Raw genomic sequence first — 23,748 nt, 5'->3', positions numbered from 1 at the left:
GGGATAAATTGTCCATATATTGCACAAGAAATCTAAACATGTATAGGAAACGCGCCCTAAGCCCAATACAAATCTTCCTTGTCAAACCCTTTGTGATACTTAGGAGGTTAATTTCAAGAATGTCTAAGGGCTTTATTGTACTCGTTTTAATTATTTGGAAATTGCTCTTCCTGACTCGAGTGATGCCTGGTATTCTTACGTGGCAGTTTCTGCTCGGTTTCAAAACATCTTGACTGCCTCATGCTATTTGTGTGTGTGCCTGTGCTCCCTTTCATAGGGAGCTGTTTAGAGCAACAGCAGGAAACTGCTGGTGTGAAAAACCGGCGAGGGCTGGAGCGGGACTCCCGTTTATGTGCCTGAGGAACGGTGGCGGTGGATGCAACAGAGACACGCTTCACACCTTGCTGTTCCCAGCCGGGAGGGACAGAGGACGCGGTTGGCCGCACTCCTCCCCGAGCCTCGCCACGCACCCGGCTGCCGGCGGTGCCGCCGGGCCGACGCTGCATTGTGCAGCACGCAAAGTCCCCGCCTTCGGGACTGGAGCGCGGGGTCCTGCCGGCGCGCAGGCTGCAGCCCGGGCGGGGGCCCGGCGCAGGCGGCAGGGTGCTGCAGCCCCCGCGGGGCGCAGGCGGCACCGGGGCACGCCGGGGACAGCAGCGGGGGAGCCGCGCCGGGCGGGACCGCGCCCCCCTCCCAGCCCTCGCTGCGCGGTGCGGCGCGCCGCGGCTCCGCGCCCCGCGGAGGCGAGGGGAGGTGCCGCCAGGCGCAGGGCACCGCCCCATTGGCCGCCGGGCGCGGCGCTTTGCATGTCTCCGCCCTCTCGCCGCCCCATTGGCCGCGAGCCGGAGGCGCTTTGCATGGCCCCGCCCCCCCCCGCGCCGCCTGGCCGGCGCTGCGCTGCGGTGCGGTGTCGGGCCGGCGGCGCGGCGCAGTGCAGGAGCCGGAGCCGGGCCGGCAGCGGGGCCGCGGCCGGCAGCAGGGCGCGGGCAGCACCGCCGCTTCGCTGGCGTCTGGCGGAGCGGGGCGGGGCGGCAGCAGCAGCAGGCTGCGGCCGGCGGGGAGAAGCGGCCGGCGGGTCTCGGCGCGCCCCCTCGTCTCGGCGCGCCCCCTCGCTGCTCTCTCCCCCCGCTTTCCTGTGAGCCGCTCCCCACCCGGGTCCCGCGGGTGCAGCATGAAGTGCAGCGATGGCCCGCAGAGGTAAGACGGCGGTGAGGACGCTGGAAGACCTGACGCTGGACTCCGGGTATGGTGGCGCGGCGGACTCGGTGCGCTCCTCCAACTTGTCGCTGTGCTGCTCGGATTCGCACCCCGCGTACCCCTATGGAGGAAGCTGCTGGCCGCACCTAACTGACTCCATGCACAGTCGGCACAACAGCTTCGACACCGTCAACACCGTCCTAGCGGAAGACTCCGAGGTGCTGGACTGCGCGGGGCAGCAGTGCTCCCGGCTCCTGCCCGACCTTGAGGAGGTCCCCTGGAGCCTGGAGGAGGTGGAGGCACTGCTGCTGCCGCCGCCGCGCCGGGAGCCGCGGGCGCCGGGCGCCGCCGCCGCCGCTGCCAGCCCCGGGAGCCGGGATGCGGCGGCGCGGCTCTCGACGCTGGTGAGCCGGGCGCTGGTGCGCATCGCCCGGGAGGCGCAGCGGCTGAGCCTCCGCTTCGCCAAGTGCACCAAGCACGAGGTGCGGAGCGCCATGGAGATCGTCCTGGGCTGGACGCTGGCGGCCCGCTGCACGGCGGCCGCCCTCGGAGCCCTCTCCCTCTACAACATGAGCGGCAGCGGCGGCGACCGCTTCAGCCGCGGCAAGTCGGCCCGGTGCGGGCTGGCCTTCTCCGTGGGCAAGTTCTACCGCTGGATGGTGGACAGCCGCGTGGCCCTGCGCATCCACGAGCACGCCGCCATCTACCTCACCGCCGGCACCGAGAGCCTCTTCCGCGACATCCACGCCCGGGTGCTGGCCGGCCCTGCCGCCCCGCTCCCGCCGCCCGGACGCCCCCCAGCCGCCGCCGCCGCCGCCCCGGCCGAGAAGGAGAAGGAGGGCGGCGAGGCGCCCCGGTTCTCCCTGGAGGCGCTGGAGCAGACGGTCAACAACGACCCCGAGCTCTGGGGCTTGCTGCAGCCCTACCAGCACCTCATCTGCGGCAAGAACGCCAGCGGTGAGTGCGGCGGCGGGGCGGGACCGGGCGCCACCGACCACCTGTTGCGCCGGGGCGGGACCCCCCCGGCGGGCGCCCGTCCGTCCCCCCGGGCGCGGGGCGGGCCGCGGCACCTGCAGCCGGGGACGGTGCGGGCTGCGGCGGGGCCGGGGTGGCCGGGGAGCGAGGAGGGGTCAGCGCGGCGGGTTTGCCCCTTCCCGGCGGTGCCCGGCCCGGAGGGCGGGGAGGGAGCTGCCGAGCATCCCCGCCTGGCTCTGCCGGGGCTGGCTGCCTGCCTGCGGGGGTGCGTGTATTTAGGGGCAGCTGGCAGGGGTGTCGGCGAGGACTGGGTGATAGACGTCGTTCGGAGCTTCAGTTTTCCACAGGAAATGGCAGAAGCGCAGCTGAGCGCTCGCAAGCGAGATCAAACTTTGTTACATATGCAGTGGTTTGGCCAGAGATTGCGTGGTTGGCGCTGAAATGCAGTCTTTCTGGACAGATTTCATTCATGTTGCTGCTTGTTTACCCAGAGCTTGACACAGATGCAACACGGTGATGCATCAACTTCCTGGGATTTTTTTTTTTTTTTTCCCTTTTTAGACTAAGAGTCCGGTATTTTTAATGAGTTATCGTTCGGTAGAGCAGGATCCCAAAGTTGACATTTCTTATTTCAGCTCCCTCTGTTTGTCAGAAAGAGAAAATGGAACGAGCCGCGTCTCAGGGAATCCGAGTTAAAATTGGGTGGTTTTCTCCTACCTTCTCCTAAGCGTGCACAGGCACATGCAAACAGTTTTATTAAGCTTAAATACAAAATACCTGTCAAGCTGAGATGCAAATATTGGGGAAAAAAGGGAACTGGGAGAACAAGGATAACTGGAAGTCTAGATCAGGTCTACAGATAAGCCCTGTTAAGTTGTTATAGCCACAGAGGATGCGTTATAGCTAATTATCTATTGTGTTAAGACACCTTCCCTCCCATAAGAGACCCAAAGGGGGATGCCAAGCAGGAGCAAAAGAAAGGGGCAAATCTTCCTTCCCGGTGTAAACAGATGCGGCTCCGTTATATTCCTCCAGTGGTTTTACTCCAGCCGTGGATGTCCTCCCCAGAGGCTCCGCTGAACCTCCCCCCGAGAAGCATCTGCTGTCGGGGGCATGTGTTGCAGGACCCTTGCGCTTTATTCTAGGGCTGTTGCAGACAGGCATGTCTTCTCCAGGAGTGCCACCGTTGTTTTTTTCCTCGAGTCCTGGTAGTGTGCCTGTAGGTTTCAGATGGCACTGTGTTGCGTTTCTGACATTGCAGCACTGGCTGTGCAGGCTCCTACTGAGCCTTTCATTTTGTTTTGCGGATCTCTCTAACTCCCTCTGTATCAGCTCGATGTATTTAAATGAACTTCATTCTGACCCTCATTTATCTCCTTTCCAGGGACCGATTCGGAGTTTTCGTCTCCATTTTGTTGTAGGTTTACCTGGCACAGATCTCCTTGGTAGCTCAGTCCTTGACTCGAGCAAATGGCATTTTTCTAAGATGTTCGAATCAGACCCAAGCAAGTTGTCCATTTTGTTTTACTTCTCTCCCTGTGTCGTTATGTTTTCTATGCAAATGACTGTAATGTTGTTTTGCTTTTTAGCATCTTATAATATGTAGTTTGACATCCTGTTAAATATATTTAGAGTTACAGGTGCAAACAAGAGTCAGGCCTTCTTGTAATAAAAGCCATTTTTTATTGCTGTTTACATTTATTTAGATTTAATCCGAGGACGCATTGCATGCTCTTAAGTACTTTCATGGCAACTAAAACAACCATTATAAACCATTAAACACATCAGCCTGTTTCTTCACCGGTGAGATATGTATCTGTTTATATAGTCCTCACCATTTTGATGTCTGAGTGCTCCATGGTTGGTTGCAAATGCTTCCTTCTCAGGCACTTAAAAGGTGGGGAAGTCTGATGTGAGAGATTATTTGACCTGCTCGAAACTATTTGGGCAATCTGTGGTAGGAGGCTAGGACTGCTGGAAGCTACATCTCTGTATAGTGGCATAACCACAAGTTCATCCTTCCTCTGTACCCAGTACTTGAAACACCACGATAAAGCAACTTAATAGGTAGCAGACTTCTCCTCACATCTATCTGCACTACTCCAGGAGAAGAGACAGGTCTTGTACTGTGGAGGTTCAATAAATCTGGGTGCCATTGCCCAGCAGGGTGCCATGTGGACACGCACAGGCCCTGAAATCGGTGGATATGGTCCATCAGATGTGGATGAGAAGCGGTGGCAGGGTCCTTTCTGCAGGTAGCATAGCCAATATGATGTGAGTGAAGGGGGGGAAGAAAAGCAGTGCAAAAGCAGACCCTCTAGCAGTACCTTTTCTGCAGGCATTTTTTTTCGGGGAGAGGCAGTGTCTCTCTGGCAGGCAAATGTCAAACCTTTAAAAATTTTCCAGGCTAAATTCAAGACCTTAAATTCCATCCGGACAGCAAAACAGGCAACCTATGAAGATCATGAGATGCAAGTAAGCGAGGAACATGAGTTTGTGCATAGTGTAGTCCCAGATTGCTCTAATATAGTTTGTGAACATGAGTGTTGGGGAAGATGGTCTGAGGATCTGCAAGACACAAACCAGCCTTTCAGGGCTTCCCCGTCAGCTGTGCAGAGCGTTTAGTGGTTTCAGCTGAGGTTTTTTAGCCTGCTGTCATACCCAGTCATCTTGGAAGCTGCTGAATAAGATCAGTATTGCAAGATAACCTTCTCCTTCCTATAAATGATGGTCATGCGCCTTCAAAGAAGATGTCTGTGCTGGTTCTTTTGGTGGGTGCTTCAGCCTGCTGGGTTTGTCTCGGGTACGTGTGGCCCGAGCTTGGATAGCTGCCTTGACAGGAGCCCCGCTCTCCAACAGGTGCCTGCTCATTTCTCGTGCAGGGTTGAAGGCACATGGATGAAGGTGGTGGCACTCCTTCATGCATTGTAGGCAGCATGCCACATCTCCTTGATAAGCCTCTTGACAACCTCTTCGGTGGTTTGGGAGTAGGGATGACAAAGGAGGAGCAGGCAGCGGCGTCGGGAGCAAGCCGCTGGAGCGTGCCAGCAGCTGCTGGCATCTTGGCTGAGCTCATCCCGGTTACTATATCAGAAAGAATAGACCTTAAAAGCACTCTGAGGTAGTAATTTTTTTTTCCCCTCTGTACGACCAGAATTTTAATGTCATGGTTGAATGAAAATTAAAAACTTTACGTCTGGGATTTCATTGGCGCTCAAATGTTTCAATTACGAGCTCTGTCTGAACAGCACAGTACACATTTTACATCCTATAACAGTCACACGGAGTGTTATTTCCCTTGAAATAGTGTGAGCAAAATATTGTGTACTCAGTGAAAGGCAGTAAAAGCTGACACCTCTGTGGTTTAAGCTATATTATTTTCGTTTCTTTATTGCTCATCAAACCCCTACTTTTAGGCCAGATCTGAGAGCTGCTTTGAGGTGACTGGGAAGTTTCCCCAGGTCTTGGATCCAGCGCAAATCGTAGGAGTAAGTCCACGTATTTCATTTTCACAGGGGATGCTTGGATGGCAGATCCAAGTAGCTCAAAGTCACCTACACTGTATTATAGAGGTCCTCTTTTACCAGGCGGAGGAATGGTATTAGACACTTAGGTTAACATAGAGTTTAGAAAACAAGTTGTTTTCATTTCAGTCTTGGGGGTCTCCTTATCTTGTGTTGCAGGACTCGTGGTGGGAAGGGCAGAGGCTGCGAGGAAGACGGCCAGGGAGCCGGGGATCGCGGGGAGAAGGTTTTTGCGGAGCAGCCGGCGTGCACAACTCGGCCTTGTCTGTTTGTGTACAGCTACTAAAAATAGGTATTTGGAACCCAACTGCGTCCCTGTGGTTTCTTCCTATTAATATTATTTAGAGAGGAAGACACAACAACTAGGAAGAAACTCAGGATTAGGTCAGGCTTGGCTGACACATGTCGGCTAACCTCAGTTTAACCTCAGCCTCTTCTCCTAATCCAGGCAAACTAGAGGGACTCCAAGCAAATGAGCAATACCAATACATTAGCACAGTTTAACCAAATCAGCTAATGCTTTTAAGTTCTGATACATATGTATACATACATGCGTGTATAAAGAGACCATTCCCTTCCCTTACTGGTGAGCGTACTGTTATCTGTTTGTTACTTCTGTGCTTTCTATTGTAATCGAACCATTCAAGATGCTATTATGGCTTTAGGGGCAACGTAAAAATCAATCTAAAACTTATTTCAGCTAGGATGATAGAGGAATATTTGGGCACAAAATGGAATTTCATGGCTTTTTCCTGGGCTTCTTTTAACTACAGTTTTAAGAACATTGTTTTTCCCCCCATTATATTTCAGTCTTATTTTTCGCTAGTAAAAAAAAATTTGGAATACAGTTTGAAGTTTCTTATATATGCCTGTATGTTATACTTGGGGGTCTTTGCTGTTATGTTTTTCCCATCTGCGTCTGGGCGCTTGAGTCCCTTGCCCAGAGGTTGACATCAGTAGCGGTGCAACAAATGACACGGGTTTTTGCTCGATTCTGTTACCTGACAACCGCCCAAGCAAACTTCCACAGCCTCTCTAAACAAGTTGTGCATTTGTACCCTCTCTGGGTGGGAGGGAGAATCGCCTGCCCAAAGGGCAGAAGGTGGTGCCTGGTCGTGGCCGATGCTGGTGGGAGCTGGGATGGCAGTGGGGAAACCGTGCTCCTTCCCTGGAAGGGGGGGGGGCGTTGCTTGAACACCCGGTGTTGGCAGGAGCAGGACAGACGGACGCTTAGTGTGTATGCGCTTGTTGCAGACCTTCATTGCCTTGTGAGGGTTGAGGAGCAATGGTGGGACTTGGAAGTAGAGTCCCAGTGGGAGATTGCTGTTTGACTGACTGGCTGATGAAAGTTTGTTTCCCTCTGGACATTTTTATTCATGTAATTTGTTTCAGTTATGAGTATAACGTGAAGGAAAAAAAAAAAAAATCCCAGAAACGGTTATACCAGAAACACCCAGAATAATCGTAAAGATGATGTATGCCAATATGATTATTCCCTTTATCATGTTGGAAAGTACCTTAATAGCAGTTATAGCTGTAGCCACGCTAGGGAGTTTTAGGGCTGCAGCTATACCACTTAGTTTCTGATGTAAATGAGGCTTTGGACTTACGATTGGGAAAAATGACTGTATATACAAGGAGCATGTTCGGGGAATAACAGTGTAATTTTAGCAGTATATTGGGTTCCTGGCTTTTTTTTGAACGGTACCGGGCTTCATGTGTCTTTCAGCTCTCCTGTGAGCTGGTGACACAAGGTGCAGGTGAGCGTTAGGGACAACTTTGCACCTTTCCCTAATGCTATTGCAAATGCTCTCTCCTCTGTGGCTGCTCAAAGTTGCTTAGAGTAACCACGTTTAGTGTTGGCCTTTGTGCAGTGCATATTGAACCAAGCTGTCAGTTATCGGTCAGAAATCTTCCACGTTGTCTAGACGGGGACTTGTAAACCTGAGACTTTTCTCCATTGTCCTGGACAGGGACCTGGTTCTCCTCTCTCAGAACCTAGAGGAAAGCCTTATGGTCTTCCCCCCACCTTATCCCCAATGAAGGTGTGAAAGGAGAAAGCCGCGCTCAATCAGATGACACCAGAGGAGAAGAGAGCTGTTTCCTGGAGCGCGTGGGCGCCAGGAATTAAATCCTCTGTCCGGAGTAATTTCCTCTGGCCAATGTGTAGTGCAAAAAGAGCAGGGGCTCCTTTGAGACGGCTCACTGAAACTAGCAGCTTCCACCCAAAATAGCTCTGTTGCTGTCCCAGTAGAGACTGTACAGAAAAAGCAAGGAGGGGATGGATGGGGGAGGTTGTCACCGGAACGAGCTCTCTTGCTGTGGGGATCACAAGCAGCAGCGCTGCCACTCTTTGCGTCCCCAAGCAGGTTGGCTTGAGACGGCTGCTTGGAGCCCAGCAGACGGCTCCTGTTATCTCCTGTAACACCAAGTGTTAGCATTAACTGCTGGGCAGTGAAATGAGCAGCTGCTCGGTGTTGTGGGCTGATTTTTCCAGTGCTGTCGCCTCCCAAATCTCCTGTATGATCTTCAGAGCGTGCATCAGTGCCTGCTCACTTTCCCAGTCTCCTCCCAGTTTCAACACTTTGCTGGTGCCTCTCTGAGTCTCCCAGGCTGGGCCGTCATGTCCAGCCCTAGCAGCGGTGCCGTCCTGCCAGTCCCTCCGTCCCAGCGCTCCCGCTTGTGGCTCTGTCTGCAGCGTGTTTTTCTTTGCCCCGGGCATAAGAAGTTTCAGCAGGGCGTAAGGAAAAAGTAGGGTTTTTTTTTCTTCCTTTGCTCTTCTCCTTGTTTTCTTCCTCACTGAAAGCAACTTACTGCACCATCTCCGTATAAATCTGTAATTATAATTGTTATGCACCTGGTAAGTATTTTAAAGATTTTAAAAGACATACAGGTGGAGTCAAAATTACCCCAGAGCTTGTGCAGTCAGCTTAACCTGTAGGTATTTTGCCAGAGGTGTTCAGTGGGGACAGCCTGAAAAAAACCCACAGACATTATAGAGGACTATGCCAGCTGAAGCCTCAAATGCAGCTCTCGATCTGTCCTTGCTTTCAGGATTTCCTACAAGAAAGAGTTCCTATCAGCAGGCTCAGCGTGGCCACATTTGTCTGTCAGTGCGTTAAGCTTCCCATTTTCCCAGAAGGTAATACAGAAATCTTGCTGTTGTGGGCTGTGAGGAGATATAATCTGGTGGTCAGTCACTTTCCATAAAGCTACATCTCTCTCCTGTAAAAGAAGAGAGGAGGCCATTGATCAGGTGAAATGAGTCAGTGAGAAGGCAGCTGTAGGCTCATTTTGATAGCAGGAGTGAGGAGTATGTTTCTGGGAGCAGCTGAAGAACAAGGAGCCATCGTCGGTGTGGATCGGTTCAGCAGCATGGATGGGTTACAGGCACTTGTGCTGATACCTTGCTGAGGTTGCAGAGACTTGCTGTGGTTATTTTAATTAATTTAACCTGTTACACTGAACTGATGCTTTTGAATCATCACACTCCCCTACCATGGCAGTTTGTGGGTGAGGAGGAAGTTGCACAGCATGGCTTATGGGACGTGACCATTTTTTTGGTCTCTGTTCAAGCGGTGCCTGTCATCTTGATGGTATTTAATTCTCTTTCTTGATTCATATGCTCAGTTCATAGTAAGCAGTACCCTTTTTTGGTGTAATTATTCCTGGAAACAATCCATGAGGTTTTATAATATGGTACTTGTAAGAGGGCTGTTGGCATCTTGCGGTAAATACATGGACCAGCTTGGGGGCTGAGAAGGTGCCTGGGACACTTGCAGTTTCCCATGGGGATTCTCTTGGCTCATCACTGATAAGGAAAAGAAATCGGCTTTGATTTCATTTAGAGTTAAATGATACTGGATTGGTAGTAAGGAACAGGAAGAAAATTACACCACTTGTACCAACAGGCCTCAGGACAGATGATCGTGCCCCTGCTGAACCGAGCTGGCAGAGGTGGGTAAGGGAGGAAGGACTTTTCACCCCAGTCGGTTCCAGGCTGTTTACAAGCACTGTGTTAAATGGCATCCTACTTGTTCAAAAATTTTGGGCCAGATTCTGGTCCTGGTGGCTCTCACACAGACCTGGTGTAAATCCGCGTGGTGGCGCGTGGCTGGCTGTCGTCGGTGAGCATAACATCTGCTTGGGGGGATGTCACTGGCGTGGCGCTCCGGGACTGGGCTCTTCCTGCTGTTGTGCTTAAGGCAGTGATGGACGTTGATACTGGGATCTTTCGAAAGATCCCAGTATATGGAAGCAGAGGAGACAAGTACAACCTCTTTTTCCCTGGTGTTGTAAGGCAGCTGAAAGCGAAAGTGCAGGGAGGGATCGGCGCTGCAGGACGTGTGGGAGGCGGGATGCGGGATGCTTGCCAGGAGATAGGAGCGCACGGAGGCGTTGCAGCCCAGCCGGGAGGGATGGGTAATACCTTTGGGTCAGCAGATTTGCAGCCTGCTCCCAGAGCCCTTACGTGGATAGATTGTGCTCATGTGAACAGCACACGGACTTTATGCAGCCATAAAGGTCTCAGGACAGGCTCGCGAGCGAGCAGGCACACAGGAACTCCCAAGAAGATGAGAGAAGAGGCCTCTTCGAGGACGGGATTTCTGTCCTTGAGTGCTGTGGAGTAGCACCTGGACCTGCGAGAGTCTGAGGCTTTAAAATTAATAAAAACACCCTGCTTTTAAATTGCACTGCTATGAAATATTGCTCCCAGGTGGGGGAAGTGAGCAGGGCTGGGGTTGCAGCAGAGGTATGGTGAATGCATTTGCATTTTCAAGGCGGTCAAATAATTGGAGGAAACTTTGCATCCCACAGTGTTTTGCAGTTTCTCTGGCCCCATGGTAGTCTTGGATAAACACTGCTGGGCTGTAGTGCCTTTGCTAATATGTTGTGTTTGGCTGTGAACAAGGAGCTAAAGTTGGGGAAGGTCAGCTTTTCCTTGCAGAAGGCTGAGCAAGCCTTGCAAATCCCGCTCCGGGATGTTATCCGGAAGGGATTTGGAAAAATAGAGGTTGTGGGGCTGTGGGCCATATCCAGTCTCCAGGCTGCAGATCCAGGTGAAGCATCTTCGCTTCTCGATCACCTCAAAGCGGAGGATGTGGCCGGTAGCAAGGCTGCCACCAGCGAGGTGGGCCAGATGCCCGGGGACTGATGCTGAACTCCCAACCCTTCGGCGGGAAGAGCTGCCAACAGAAAGGGGAGAGATTTCAGAGGTCAGAGTAATTTTGGGGTACCCACTGAGATGCTTTCTGTGGAGGATGCTAAGACGACTTTTTTGTAATACAGGGACATTTTTTTGCATGCCAACTTATCACAGAAATTAGTTTCACTGAATCATTCACGGTAAGTCTGGGTAGGTAGATTATTTTGCTCTGGGTTACAGTATAGTGTACAAAACTGCTAGGGGCTAGATGCAGGTACCTCCAATGCTGTTACTTCCCCTGATGTTTATAAAATAAGGGTCATAAAACTCAACACTTCAGAAAAATTATCCTTGTGCCACTGGTGTTATTTCACTTCTCTAGCGTACATTTTGTGTGGATATATCTTATGATACAAGATATTCCAAAGGTATTGCTAAACCCAATCCTGTAGTCCTCACCAGGGCAACATTCCCGCTGATTTTGGTGATGAGGGCAGCCCCTCAGACACCAGGATGAGCTCTCGCATTTGGTAATAAATTAAAGAAACTCCTGAGTCAAAGCTGTTGGCCCAGATTTAATTTTGCTAAAAATAAGCTTTTTCAAAACTGAAGATCAATATCAGTACCTCACTGCAGATATTTATTCCTAATTTGAAAGGAAAATATTTTTTGGTGGGTTTTTTCATGGTTTTACTGGTTCACGGTGTTCAGCTTAAAGACTGCTTGGCGCAGCCTGTAAGCCCTCGTGCTAACTGGCTAGCCTATTTCCGCTGGCCCACATAAGAAAAATCCTAAAAATAGTCCAGCAGCGTATGTTTTCAAAAGTAAATTAGATTTTAAAAATAAGAGCTTCAGTTTAATTATCTGGCATTCTTTCAGTAAGGAGGAGGGTTTTCAAAATACACAATTCCTTTAACATGGAAAAAAAAAGAAAGAACCAAACAACCTGCCCCTCAGTAGTTAAGACCTGCTGTTGTGCTCTACCTATTAGCTAGTTCTTCATTATACCACCGTGCTCACAAAAAATTGCCTTGTGCATCAAATGGTTTTTGGATAGTGAAAACAGTTTTGCAAGCTGAGTGAATGCAGGGGCAGACACCAGCAACGTAGAGACTGTTTTTAATGAAAAATTCCTGCCTGTGTGAATGCTTATGATGCCTTCCCTTCCATCTTAAAGAGCATGTTTGGTGAACCACAGGTAAGACAAGCAGGAGTAATTTCAACTATTTTACAGGTTTAAATGTAGGAATGAGATAACACCTATTTAACGCAAAGGATGCTGAACTTACGTGGCAATGTTCTTGCAGCCAAAAGCTGGGAGCCAAGGTAGATAAGTCGGTGAAGCTGTCTGTCTGACATACATCAGCAGTTAAACTGTGGTGGCTGAATGCTTCTGAAGCAAGATTAAATACAACAAGAGAAAAATACCCTAGCCAAAGCTTATTCTCCCTTAAGCATACAGATAGTCTAATTGATTTTCAGGAAGGATATGGGCTGTCACCTCTCTTTGGCACATAGAAACTGCGTACGCCTGGGATAATTGGCGGGTTTTATAAGGAGACCTGTGGTGATGAGAGCCATCAAACCGCCAGAGCAGATGGGGATGCTGATGTCTGCCGGCTCTGCCTCCTCTCCCCTGACCAGGGTTGTCATGTGGAGGGAAGGGCTCGAGACGGAGCTTGAGGTTGTGGAGAGACTTGGCAGTTATCAGATGGGTGGGAAAACTCTGCCTTATCGGGGCTGGTGAGGTTCTATCGAGACACGTTTAATTACAGGCTGTGCCAGTGTGAGGCAGGAGCTGTTGAGTCACAAAGTGTTTTCTAAGGTTTTGGGCTGGCCCTCGATGCTCAGGCACTGGCCGCTATCGCAGGTGGCTTCTCTTTCATTCGGAGCGAGGAGGCGCAGCCATGGCAAGGTTTTCCTTTGGCAGGGACCCTGCCACCCTTTCCCCTGCCTTTGTCACCTTCAGATTAGATGGCTCTGGTTTGCCCAGCCTAGGGCTATGCTTTGAGACTCCCTGGGAGTTCACCTGGAACGCTGCTGCCTGCTTAATAGCTGCTTCTCATGCAAACACTGCAAACACACCCAAACTGCAAAACTGGCTACAAAGCTAGTTGCTGAGCAGAGTTAGACCTGTACCGTCGAAAGGAACTGCAAGGCCCATGGGCAGCTTGTGCAATCCATGGCGCATACTCCCGACAGTGCTGCCGAGACATCCCCGGCTGGATTGAGAAGGTGCTGTGGGCACACTGGGGTCTTTAGGGTTGGCATTCATACCTTTTGTGGTCTGGTAAGGTCTGAGTTGGATGAGCCCCTGGGAAAATGTCCATTTTGGGGGTAAGGACAGCATTTGAGGGAAGTGGGGTTGAGAAAATGAGGACTTCTTAGTTTACTTCTCCCCTTGACTGTGGCTTGAGGAGCATCATGGGGACGGGTTCTGATCTTGTTCCCCGTGAAGGTTCGCAGTGCTGCTGGCCTTGCACTGATACACTGAAATAGTTGTCGATATTTAAACACGTTGGCTGTGGCATAAGGAAAAATGAGAACAATTCAGCACCCCCATAAAACATCCTCTGAGCCTGGAGTAATTAGTTCAGTTTCAGTAGCCTCATTTCCAGAAAGAGAAAGAATAGAGCAAACGGCAGAAAAGATAATGAAAGTCGGGGGGCCCAAGAGGAATATTTCGTACGGCGATAGTCAACCGGAGTGGTGTTATTTGGTCCAGAAAGGAGGCACCCAGGGGAAGCTGTGATTGCACCGTGCAAGAGTGGCAAAGCGGGAACTGATCAGCCGCCTAATTTTTTGCCGAGAGCCGGGATGCAAGAAGATTAAATGAAACTGAGAGAGTAAATTTAAAATAACTCTAAAGAGCCCGCTCCTTTTTGCAACGTATTGGGGGTTTGTGGAGCTGAATACTGCAGGGAATGACTGGGAAACAATGTGCTGGTGTTATGCACATGAAGGAGACTGTTTCTAAAGATTATATTATTACTCTGTCTTATAGTAATAATTGCAGAGGAAGTACTGTTTCATGTTTTAGCCCAGGCTTTGCTTGGACAGCCTTCCCAGGCATTGCACAAGACGTGGCGGGCGTTCCTGGCCTTCCTCTGCGCTGCAGAACAATTTGCTGCTGACTGGGCGCTCTGCAAACAGAGGCTCCTTCCTGCAGTATTGTTCACACGAATAAACTTTATTCCCTTCAGTAGTCCTGTGAACGAGTAAGAGCCGCAGGACTGAATGATCGACTGTTCTGAGCTCCTTTCATGATAACTTCTCTAGGTTTTCTTCTGCAATTTTGACACGGGCAAATCTTCCTTCCCTGGCTTTCAGATGTGCTCTCGGGGTTAGGAGTGGTGATCCTTTAGATATAGCTGCTTTTTTTCCCCCTTAACTTCAAAGACGTTCAGTATTTATGTAAGCGTCTTGCTAATTTACTGCATTCTGGCTTAATCCATCTTGAATGCCTTTCTGAAAATAGTCTGTCCAGATGAGGTAAAAATATTCACTGTCGAAGCAGAGTATTTAGAAATAGCTGTAATTTTGAGTTGTATCAAATAGAAACCCAAGCATTTGCGTTTGATTAAGGACAGGTGTTTAACTTTTTGCGCAGCTGTTTTTTAGGTTGTTAACTGGAATTTTTGACCTACTGGAAAAAAAATCCTCACTAATCTGGCGTAGGTGCTATACGCTGTGAAGTTGGTGTTCAGTAGGAAGAAGGATGCAAAGCACTGCTTCATTACACTGGGCTGTTGCATCAATAATGTAGTAATGTAATGTCTTGGAGGGAAAATAATGGGCTCTAATGGTGTAACCAGTGTGCTTACTGATACCGTAGCACAATTAATTGCGGCTTTCTTGGAATTAAGTGCTGTGAACAATTTCTCTTAAAAGTGGATGCAGGGCATTTGAGCTTAACCTCCTCCCTGCAAGGAGGCCGGTAGCCTTACCCTGTTCCCTTGGGACGATCTGCTGAAAAATAAAAATGTGGCTCGTTAATTGAAAATAATGGGAGTGGGTTTCTCCATTCATCATCTAGCGGCGTGCAAGAGGCCGGTGCTCTGCTTTCTCAGGCCTGTGTTTTATGCCTCCCCGATAACCGCAGGGACTGACTGGGGGGAGAAGTGCCGTGGAAGGGCTGCGGACCTCAAGGCTTTGCCCCCATGTCTTTCCCCGTGGGACTGTGAATAACAGGACCAAGGTCTTGGTGGAGGTCTGTCATCTTTCTAACAGCACTGAATTTGTCCAAGAGGCTGGCGGTGCTTGCCTGAGCCCTGCACCCTCTGGGAAGGGTTTGTTCTCACTGAGAACGGCAGCTGGCTCATGGTGGCCCCTTGTGTGGTACCCAAGCATGGCATGGGGAGGAAGCCCTGGGGAGGACTGAGCAAGCTGTGAGGCAGGATTGGCTGCCAAGACAGTGAGGAGACTCCGTGCTTTATTCAATTGTTGAGTTATTCGTTATTGTGGCCAAAACCCAGGGGTGGAGGGATGAGGAGGACTTCGTGCATGGGTTGGGTTGATGAAAGCTTTTTCCATCTTTGTGTTATTCAGCACGCTCCTGTGTCACTTCTCCAATGCCTGATAAAGATTCAGCTTGCCGCCAGCCTTCCCCTCCAGGGGGGAAAATGGTATAGTCTGTCCTAGATCTTTTGCTTCCGTAACACTTGCAGAAATGCAGTTGTCAGTGGCCATCCCTTGTGCCGTAGTCCTTGGCCAGAGTTAGTTGAAATGTACCCGTGAGCTGGAAGGTTGCTGGGTGCGGTGGAGGGACTGGCAGGCACATGCAATCACATAAATCTCATTTGCTTTGAAACTAGGTAAGTAATGCAACTTCCCATTTTGCAAGGATTTTGAGAAATGGTCTTCATGTGCTCATTCATATTTCTTGTAAACTCGCTTAACAGTCACGCTCATGTCACGTCCTGAAGACAGAGACTTACAGGAACTGCAGCTTGGGCTCCAAACACGGTGGTTTATAGGCACCCCCAAGGATCCTGATGTCTTTGGCAGGCAAAGCTCTCGCTGGTTTTGTATCAGTGGGCTCCGAGATGTGTCCTGCTTTCTTTGCTATGTATTATCGAGAGGGGGGATCCAGAATAGGAGGGAATACATCTCTTAAAGCACTTTATAATGCACTTTTGTCCCTACTTTGAAGCTGAACAGGATGTTTCTGAAGGGATTTTAAGTCACAGTTGTCTGTTAGAAGATTTCTTTCCTATTATGAAATGAAAGAATTGTTCGGTTTTATTTTTAATTTATTATAAAAGAGCCAAAATTATACATTCAGTCATTTCACAGCCACACACTTTCAAAACTGTATTTATCTGATCTTTTTGCCACAAAGGATAATTGGTTTATACAAAACTAAGTATTTTCTGGCAGCAGGTTCCTTGCTTTTTCACATGTATGTAGCAGCTTTGTTTTAAAAAGATTGTGCCAGGAAGAGGTCATACTTCAGTTCACAGAAGTGGCAGTGTGCATTTAAAAAGTGGGACACTTCTTTTTATGTAGCATAGAGAAGCAGTCATAGGTATCCGTGTGATGTGAACTTGGGACTGGTTCTTACTGGGAAGATTCGCCATTTAATTACCTGAGAATAGGAGCTTGCCCTTTCACAGGAGTTCGCTGGAATTTTGCTGGTGGCTTTGTCTGTTAATAAACATTTACCTCATTACGTGAAGATGCTATGTACAGACAGACGTGTAGTGTAGTGTAGACTACCTGTAGCCATAAGCCCCCAAGGGCATAGCCAACTAATGGTGGTAGTGGAGTTTCCTCCCTGGGAACAAGGGGGAGCTTCTTATGTGCTTGGGCCACAAGCCAGGCTTATTTTTTCTTACATTTGCTACATGAATTTGGTGTCAGCTTTCTTCCAAGGAGTACAAAATCATAATTTATTTTATTTATAGAGCTATGTGATTTATACCCCAAGATATGTCTTGGTGGTTTCAAATTACAGAGAAGCATGGAAAGACTGGCTGATTTTTCCCTTTGCCAGTCCATAGACTCTGAGCTGCAGGTCCAAGCTTAAAACTCAGCAGCTGGTAATGAAAGCAGAATTTAGTTTCATGGCCTCAAGTCTTGCTGTAAACCTTTCCTAAATTTCTGCTTGCTAATATCTGATGAGGACATGCTGCAATGATCTTCCTTAGGCTTATTATTGTGGGGGAAAGTGACTTCAGTTCCATTTAGGTCAAATATATTATCAGACAGATCTAGTGGTTGAAGAATGGAAAAGTTCCATTGAAGTCAGTATAGCTGTGTTTTTAAAGAAAACAAAAAGAAAAAAACCAACCCACCAAATGAGTCTGTGCCCTCGGACTCATTTGGTATCTTCTCAAGTTATTGAGAGTTGACCTAGAAAAGATACATACATCCTTCTGTTAATCACCGTATTTTGCTGTGGTTTCTATTCCTGGAGCATGCTTATCTGAGAAATACATCTCTTATATTTGAAATTTCATGTAGCACTTCCCTCCTTAGACAATTTTCAGTGCTACCGGCCTTTGTGTTTCAAGCGCCGCTGTTGATGGAAGCTGTCCTTACAACACACACGCTTGAACTGGCTTAAAAGGAATGACTGTCGGGGACATTAGTGCATAGTATGTCACGGCTTTGGCATGCCACCCGTTTGCAAGGGCAGCTTAAGGGGTGCTATCCAGATATAGGCAATATGGTGTAGCCCATTGCCATCAGGTTACCTGATGCCTTCTCCTGGTGAATGCAAGCAGTTCTCCACAGGGAGTCGTTTCAGGCAGTCTTGCTGCCTTGAGGTGCTGGATAAGCTGTCAGTTAGTCAACAGTTTGCCTCTGTTTTACATGTGTAAATGTAGCATTGGGAAGCACCACCTCCCTTGAGCATGCGCAAACCAACCTTGTACTTGTGCCCGTAGTCTGGGGATGTTGAGGTTTGCCGTCACCTCACTGTTCATGCAGGAGAGCACCCGCGGGTAGGCGCAGCTGTAGCTTGTTATGGCGGTAGTCAATTTGATGCCTCTCATTTTAGCGTAGCATCAGCTAGCTGACTGTGGGAGCTCTTTTCCCTGACTCTTGGGAAGCTGGAAGGGATGTAAAGCAGGGGTGGGTACTACCTTTGCATATGGAAATGGCACGTCTCCTGGCATGCCCAGCCTGGCTCAGTGCCTTGCTCCAGCCTTGGGCTCTGCCAGGTGGAAACCATGCGGAGCTTCTGGGTAGTTGGGGTCTCTGTGCTCCCCTTTTTCTTAATTGTGAGTCTGTCTGGGAAGGTTGATGGGCCTGTAAGGAGATGCTCTTGTTGGTGTCTAGCTTTGTCTTTGTTAGCAGGATGCCCAACTTTAATGTCTTCAAGGGCAGTATCTTGGAAGCCTAGTAGAAAGCAAAAGTTCAAGTGCTTTGACTTCTTGATATTCGTTGCAGACACAGACTGCTCCTTCCAGGCCTGTGCATTGTGTAGACAGTCACTTCTGAAGCCTAGCTGTTTCCAAAGACCCGGAGCCAAAGAAGAGGGTCTCTGAAAGCCTTTCTGCTCGGAGGTGACCTTCACTGCCAGTGCCGGCTCCTGCCTTGGCTCTGCAGTGCCGGGAGGCTGGAGCGATCCCACGGGAGGCTCCGTCGGGAGGTACGTGAACTCTGAAATTTTTCTGAGACCGCAGCAGGGCCTTTGCACAGCAGCTGATTGCATTCAGAAACTCTGCACCTTTTTATCGCAGCAGAGGGAACCAGAAGGCTTAACGAGTGCTGTTGGCTCCTCCAGAAAAGGAAGGAGGGATTTATGTTGTTCTGTAGCACTTCAGATAAAGATAATAAAAAGCCAAATACGTTTTCTGACTTGTGTGAAGTGAATGTCTAAACTCGGTGGAAACTGAGGGGAGATTTGTGCATCGTCTGCTGTCCTGCATGTACCTGAGTAATTCCTTGAGAGCAAGTCAGGGCTAAAGAAAGTGGCAAAGAAGGGCAGATTCCCACAGGAGTAGCAGTTGCCGTGCTGTGGGAACATGGGACGTTGCCCCTTCTGTTCTTGCACACATGCACTGAACCTCTAAAGACACCTGGAATCAATATAACATTTCAGGCCAAGACATCTATCCAGAAAAAAAGACCTAGGCAAGGGGGAATAACTTTGCTCTCCTGAGAAGATGCCATTTCGGTGTCAGGACACTTGTTCCTGAAGCAAAACAAACAAACAAACAGACTCTTCCCTTGCAATGAATCATTAAGTTGCTGGAAAGCGTGTGTGCCTGTATGAGGGTACGTATGTTTGCATTGCATGGATCTGAATTTGCCTGAGATTTAAATGTCCGCATTTGCATTTGATTGCTTGCTGTCTACTGCAAGGCCAAACAGCTGGAATTGCACGTGTGTGTGGAAGAGAAAATGCATCTAGCCAGGAGCATTGTGGAAATCAAGAGATCTGATTGACCAACTAAATTGAATTTCAGTTTTGGTTGCTCAGGAACATGGCAGTGAGTAGCTTCCATACCTGCTCAGCTCAGGACCCCCTCAAAATGCCAGGTAGCAAATGTCTTAGATCATGTCTTCAGTGGGGCCAGCTGTTGATATGCCTCGAAGAAAAGCACGCAGTTGTTAGTTGCACAGGTTTGGCTAATGATATTGTGCTGCCCACATTTGAAAATCGGGCTCAGCATCTGCCTCTATGGTTTGCAAGGTGTTGATGGTACCTGGGGCACGGTGCTGCTCCACCGCCTTGTGGGGTGTGTGCTGGCATGGGTTCAATGGGAACAGAGTCAGGCCTGTAGCAAATACAATCGTCAGCAAGCACTGAGGGTGTACTGTGAATCTGGAGTAATTCTGTCCTTGCAGTATTTCAGTGGCGTGCCCGTAATTGCTTCTTTAGTCATCGTAGATGTCTGTTGGGTTTGTGATCTGTAAGAAAATAAAAGAGAAGCAGGAAGGGGTGAATAATGTTCGTGTGACAAAAGCACTCGCTGAATTCATGTGTGGAGTGAGCTCTGGAGGCTTCTTCCAGTCCTCCGCTTCTGTGACTCCGCACTGACTGAGCTCCATGGGAGTTAAAGTTTCCCTCTGTCTTGCTCCTCCTCAAGTAGCGGCTGTATCTTGAGTCTGATAGTCCCATGTTTCTTGTTAGGATGGTGCTGTGCCAACTACAAGTCTCTGCAGCTGCAGTTACAGCGGGTGATAAGCTATTAGGTGCTGCCCTCTGCCATGTTCACTCCTCCCTCATCCTCATCAGTAAACTCACGGCTAGGTTGATTTTGAGACTGAAACACAGAACTGGGGGGTGAGCGTGAGAGGAAAACCCTTCCACCCGTGTCTAATACAATATCCCTAGAGCAGTGCAGTTAGAAATCACAGCGTATCCACTGCGCGGCTCTCCTCCCACTCCTTTCAGGGGTGTCTGGAGGGAAGGATGGTCTTTGCGCGGTGCCCAGGAAGGTTGCAGCAAATGTTTTCAGCGTTTGAGAGCTTCACCAGCTATCGAGGCTGGTTGCCTATTTTTACCTATGCCTACGCTGCAGAAAAATGAGAAGGGTGGGTTTTTAAAAAGCAGGCATTTCTGAGTGAATTGTCTTCCCAGCACCCCTCTCTTTCTTCAATGTGTAAATAGTGGAGGTGGAAGCAGTGTGAAAACTAGTGGTGAGTGAAGATGACATACAAAAGTCCTCTCCACTACTTGACGGTAACGGGAGCTGCAGTGCATTTGACTGGAAGCGATAGCGGCAGCTGTCTCTCCTAACGCACCCGTAGCCGCGTCCCTTCTGCCGTCATTCCTCCAAGGCAGGCTGCGCATGGCCTTTTGCCTGCATTGGTGCTAGACACCTTCCTAACGATGTCCAAGGCAGCACTCCCAGGCTCTGCCAGGGAGTGGCTTCTTCACAAGGTTTCTGCTTTACTTCTAAATTTGGATCGTGAGGTTTCATTTAAAATCCACAGGCAGCGGGAAGTAGTGAGGCTGATTTGGGGTTTTCGCCTGAGACGTAATACCCAGCTTGGATGTTCCTCGACCATCACTGTGATGCATCCTTTGAATAAATTATTAAAACTAAAACCTCGTGTTGGGTTGGGAGGTCTAACCTCGTTCCTTTTTCACTGAACGGGAGGTTGGTGGAGTGACAGTGTCACATACCATGCGTGGTGCAGCGTGTTACTAATTACTGCGCATGAGTGCAGGCAGCCCCATTCCATACATTCTCGTTTCCATTTGTTACTAATTAGGAGCCATCGTGCTGCTGGTGGTCTCTGGCGCTCCCTGCGAATCGTCCATAGGGTAGGCATCTGCCAGAAGGTGGTGTTTACTTTGAATTAGAGCTAAGCAGCCATTTCCCCCCTCCTGCTATTCCCCCAAAGTTTCAGACTTCCGTGGCTTTAAAAATGTGAAATACCTACAAGCATAACTGTGGAGAATTACAGGTAGCCACTTTTGCTATGAATCATAACCTGATGCAAAGGAGAGTTGGGAACACCAGGCTCTGCCGTACAATCCTATCAAGATTTAAAGGATGGTTAGGAAATCGAAAGCAAGCGTTGGGTATACATGACGAATTCTTGAAGGTGACCTGTAAAGTGCTTTAAAAATGGAGTTGTCCCTTTAACAATATGCAAACAGCAACAGGAAAGGGAGCATTTAGTCACATACTTTTTTTTTTCCCCCCTCTTTTTTTTTAAACCTCTGAAGTTCTCCGAAACTGCAGCAGCAGGCTGTCCCCGCTGTGCTGTGGTGCCCCAGAATGGTCTGATGTCCCTGGTACCCAGCTGGGCAATTGATCTACCCCATACAGGTTCTGCGCGGTGGTGATTGCATATGATGAGATGGCACAGTTTAGCATGGCCTATGATCATACTGTTTTATATCCTTTTGAGATAGTATATACTTAAATGTTTTGAGAGAGTGTGAAAAACTGTTGCTCTTTTTAAGCAGTGTTTTTCCATCCTTCTTTCCAAATCTGTCCTTTTTCCAGTGAGCGGAGAGGTGAAATGAGTGGAGATAATTGCCTCGGCCATATGGGCCAGCAAACCAAGTGGATGCACTCCTAGTCTGGTATTTTAATTTCCAAGTTCCTATCAGTGCTGCTGAAAATAGTTTGCTCTTTAGATGCTCTTGGTTCTGCTGCTTTCGGATGACATGAAATGTGTCTGTAGCATTTTGCAGCTTTTAGCTTTTGTGGTTTGGCTTCCGATGGCTGAGTCGCCTCCATTTTCTCTTGATCTCTCTTCTATCTCATCCTTCAGCTGGGCTGAAACTTGTGTTGTGCAGGGACAGTGGAGGAGCCACAAAGGTTCCTTCCTAACTGGGGCCTCAAATCTTATTCTGGTAAATTGGATCTGCTGAGCACGGTCATATGGGTTAGATGTAAACTTTTGACATGCATAACATCCCACTAGCTTGGGAGGTTAAGGGACAGAGCAAATCAGCACCACATCGCCAGGGGAGGACATGCAAACAGTCTAGAATGAGTGTTTTTGTCTCCTCTTCTACTTGCTTCTGTGCTTCATAAATGGTTGCTGAACATGTATCATGCACCAAGTTACTTCAAAACATCATTGCACCGTGCAGCTGGTTAAGAGGGAAATGCACAGTGACCATCTTGAATAAGTCCATGTACTGTCACTGGAAGATACATGCTGATACAGGCCCAAAGTTATTAAAACCCTATTTCCAAAGACTGTCCCTTCCTCTTAGTGCTCTGCTGTCCCAGCCCTGTGGCCTGCCAGAGCTCCCGCTGTTGACCAGAGCCCTGGAAAATTGCAAAGACAACATCAAGGCTGATGGGCATGGGGTGCCCTCTGCCCGCAGCTCGTTTGGTGATGCTGCCGGTAGGACACCTGGTGCCGAGGCTCATTGCCACCGAAAGACTGGGCTTTCGGCACCGTTGTGCAGTGATTTCTTGAGAGCATAGGGCCAGCGTCTCCTGATGCATCACCTGGCGTCATCTCTAAGCCTGGCTTTGTGGGAAGGACGCTTGATGTTTGCTTTCAGAGAAGCAGAAGGAGTCCCAGGACCTTCACTGAGAGCGGAGAGAGGCAGCTAAAAAGAGACGTGGGGAGCAGCCCAGCGTTCGATAATCCCTGACTAAGCCACCTGGCACCAGGCTTATCCCCCGAGTTGCTGATGTAACAGTTGGAAACAGCCTCTCTGCAAGGCCTGGGACCTCCTGTGAAGTCAAGTTAAGGGTAGGTGTCCTGCAAATGCACGCCCTCAGCCTTTGCTCTGGAAATGTCTGTCATCTCCAAGCAGTGAGAGGGGGGCAAAAAAACCACCCAGGTATTTGCACGAGGGCCGTGAACTCCATAAAGAATGGGCGAGCCTGAATAAACTTGTTTTGCTGTTCCTGTCTTGACAAGGTAAGGCGCCTTTGAAAAACACAAAGTGCACAACAGGCACTTGTAGTTACTCCTCTAAGAAACAGAAATGACCGTGTTGTGGGTCTTTTGATTGACAGCTGCTGCGGCAGCCCTGGCCTGGCTTTGAAATCCCCTATAGCTCGCCAGAGCTATCGAGCGGGTTGCGCAGAAGCCGAGGCAAACGTCAGGCACTGGACTTCCAGTCAGTGCATCCCTTCAAAGCCAAGGGCACGATGGTGTGGAGAATCATAGAATAGAATCATAGAATCATTAAGGTTGGAAAAGACCTCTAAGATCATCGAGTCCAACCATCAACCCAACACCACCATACCCATACACCATGTCCCTAAGCGCCTCATCTACACGTCTTCTAAATACTTCCAGGGATGGTGACTCAACCACTTCCCTGGGCAGCCTGTTCCAAGGCCTGACCACTCTTCCAGTAAAGAAATTTCTCCTAATGTCCAGTCTAAACCTCCCTGTGTCCTAGTCCCCTCCCATGTCCATTAGGCACTGGCTGGGAGGCAGAGGGATGAGTTGGGCATGATGGGGAGTTCCCTGAAGGGAGCAACTCATAATGTTGTGGGGAGCTGTTGCTTGCTGGTG

At 49.4% G+C, this 23,748-nt stretch overlaps 1 protein-coding gene across 2 annotated transcripts in view; it reads left to right on the top strand.

Moving 5' to 3' along the window:
- The first annotated feature begins 1,121 nt into the window (after positions 1 to 1,121).
- Positions 1,122 to 23,748, top strand: part of ABTB3 (ankyrin repeat and BTB domain containing 3) — a 179,175-nt gene continuing 156,548 nt past the window's right edge. For both annotated transcript variants that reach the window (XM_075156630.1, XM_075156621.1), the window contains exon 1: positions 1,122 to 2,154. In XM_075156630.1, coding sequence (XP_075012731.1) covers positions 1,185 to 2,154 — 970 coding nt within the window. In that variant the 5' untranslated portion in view covers positions 1,122 to 1,184. The remainder of the gene's footprint in view (positions 2,155 to 23,748) is intronic.

This window comes from Calonectris borealis, chromosome 1 (assembly GCF_964195595.1).
Source record: "Calonectris borealis chromosome 1, bCalBor7.hap1.2, whole genome shotgun sequence".
Classification (NCBI taxonomy): domain Eukaryota; kingdom Metazoa; phylum Chordata; class Aves; order Procellariiformes; family Procellariidae; genus Calonectris; species Calonectris borealis.
Note: the sequence above shows the minus strand (reverse complement) of the source record. Positions and strands in the feature narration are given on the sequence as shown.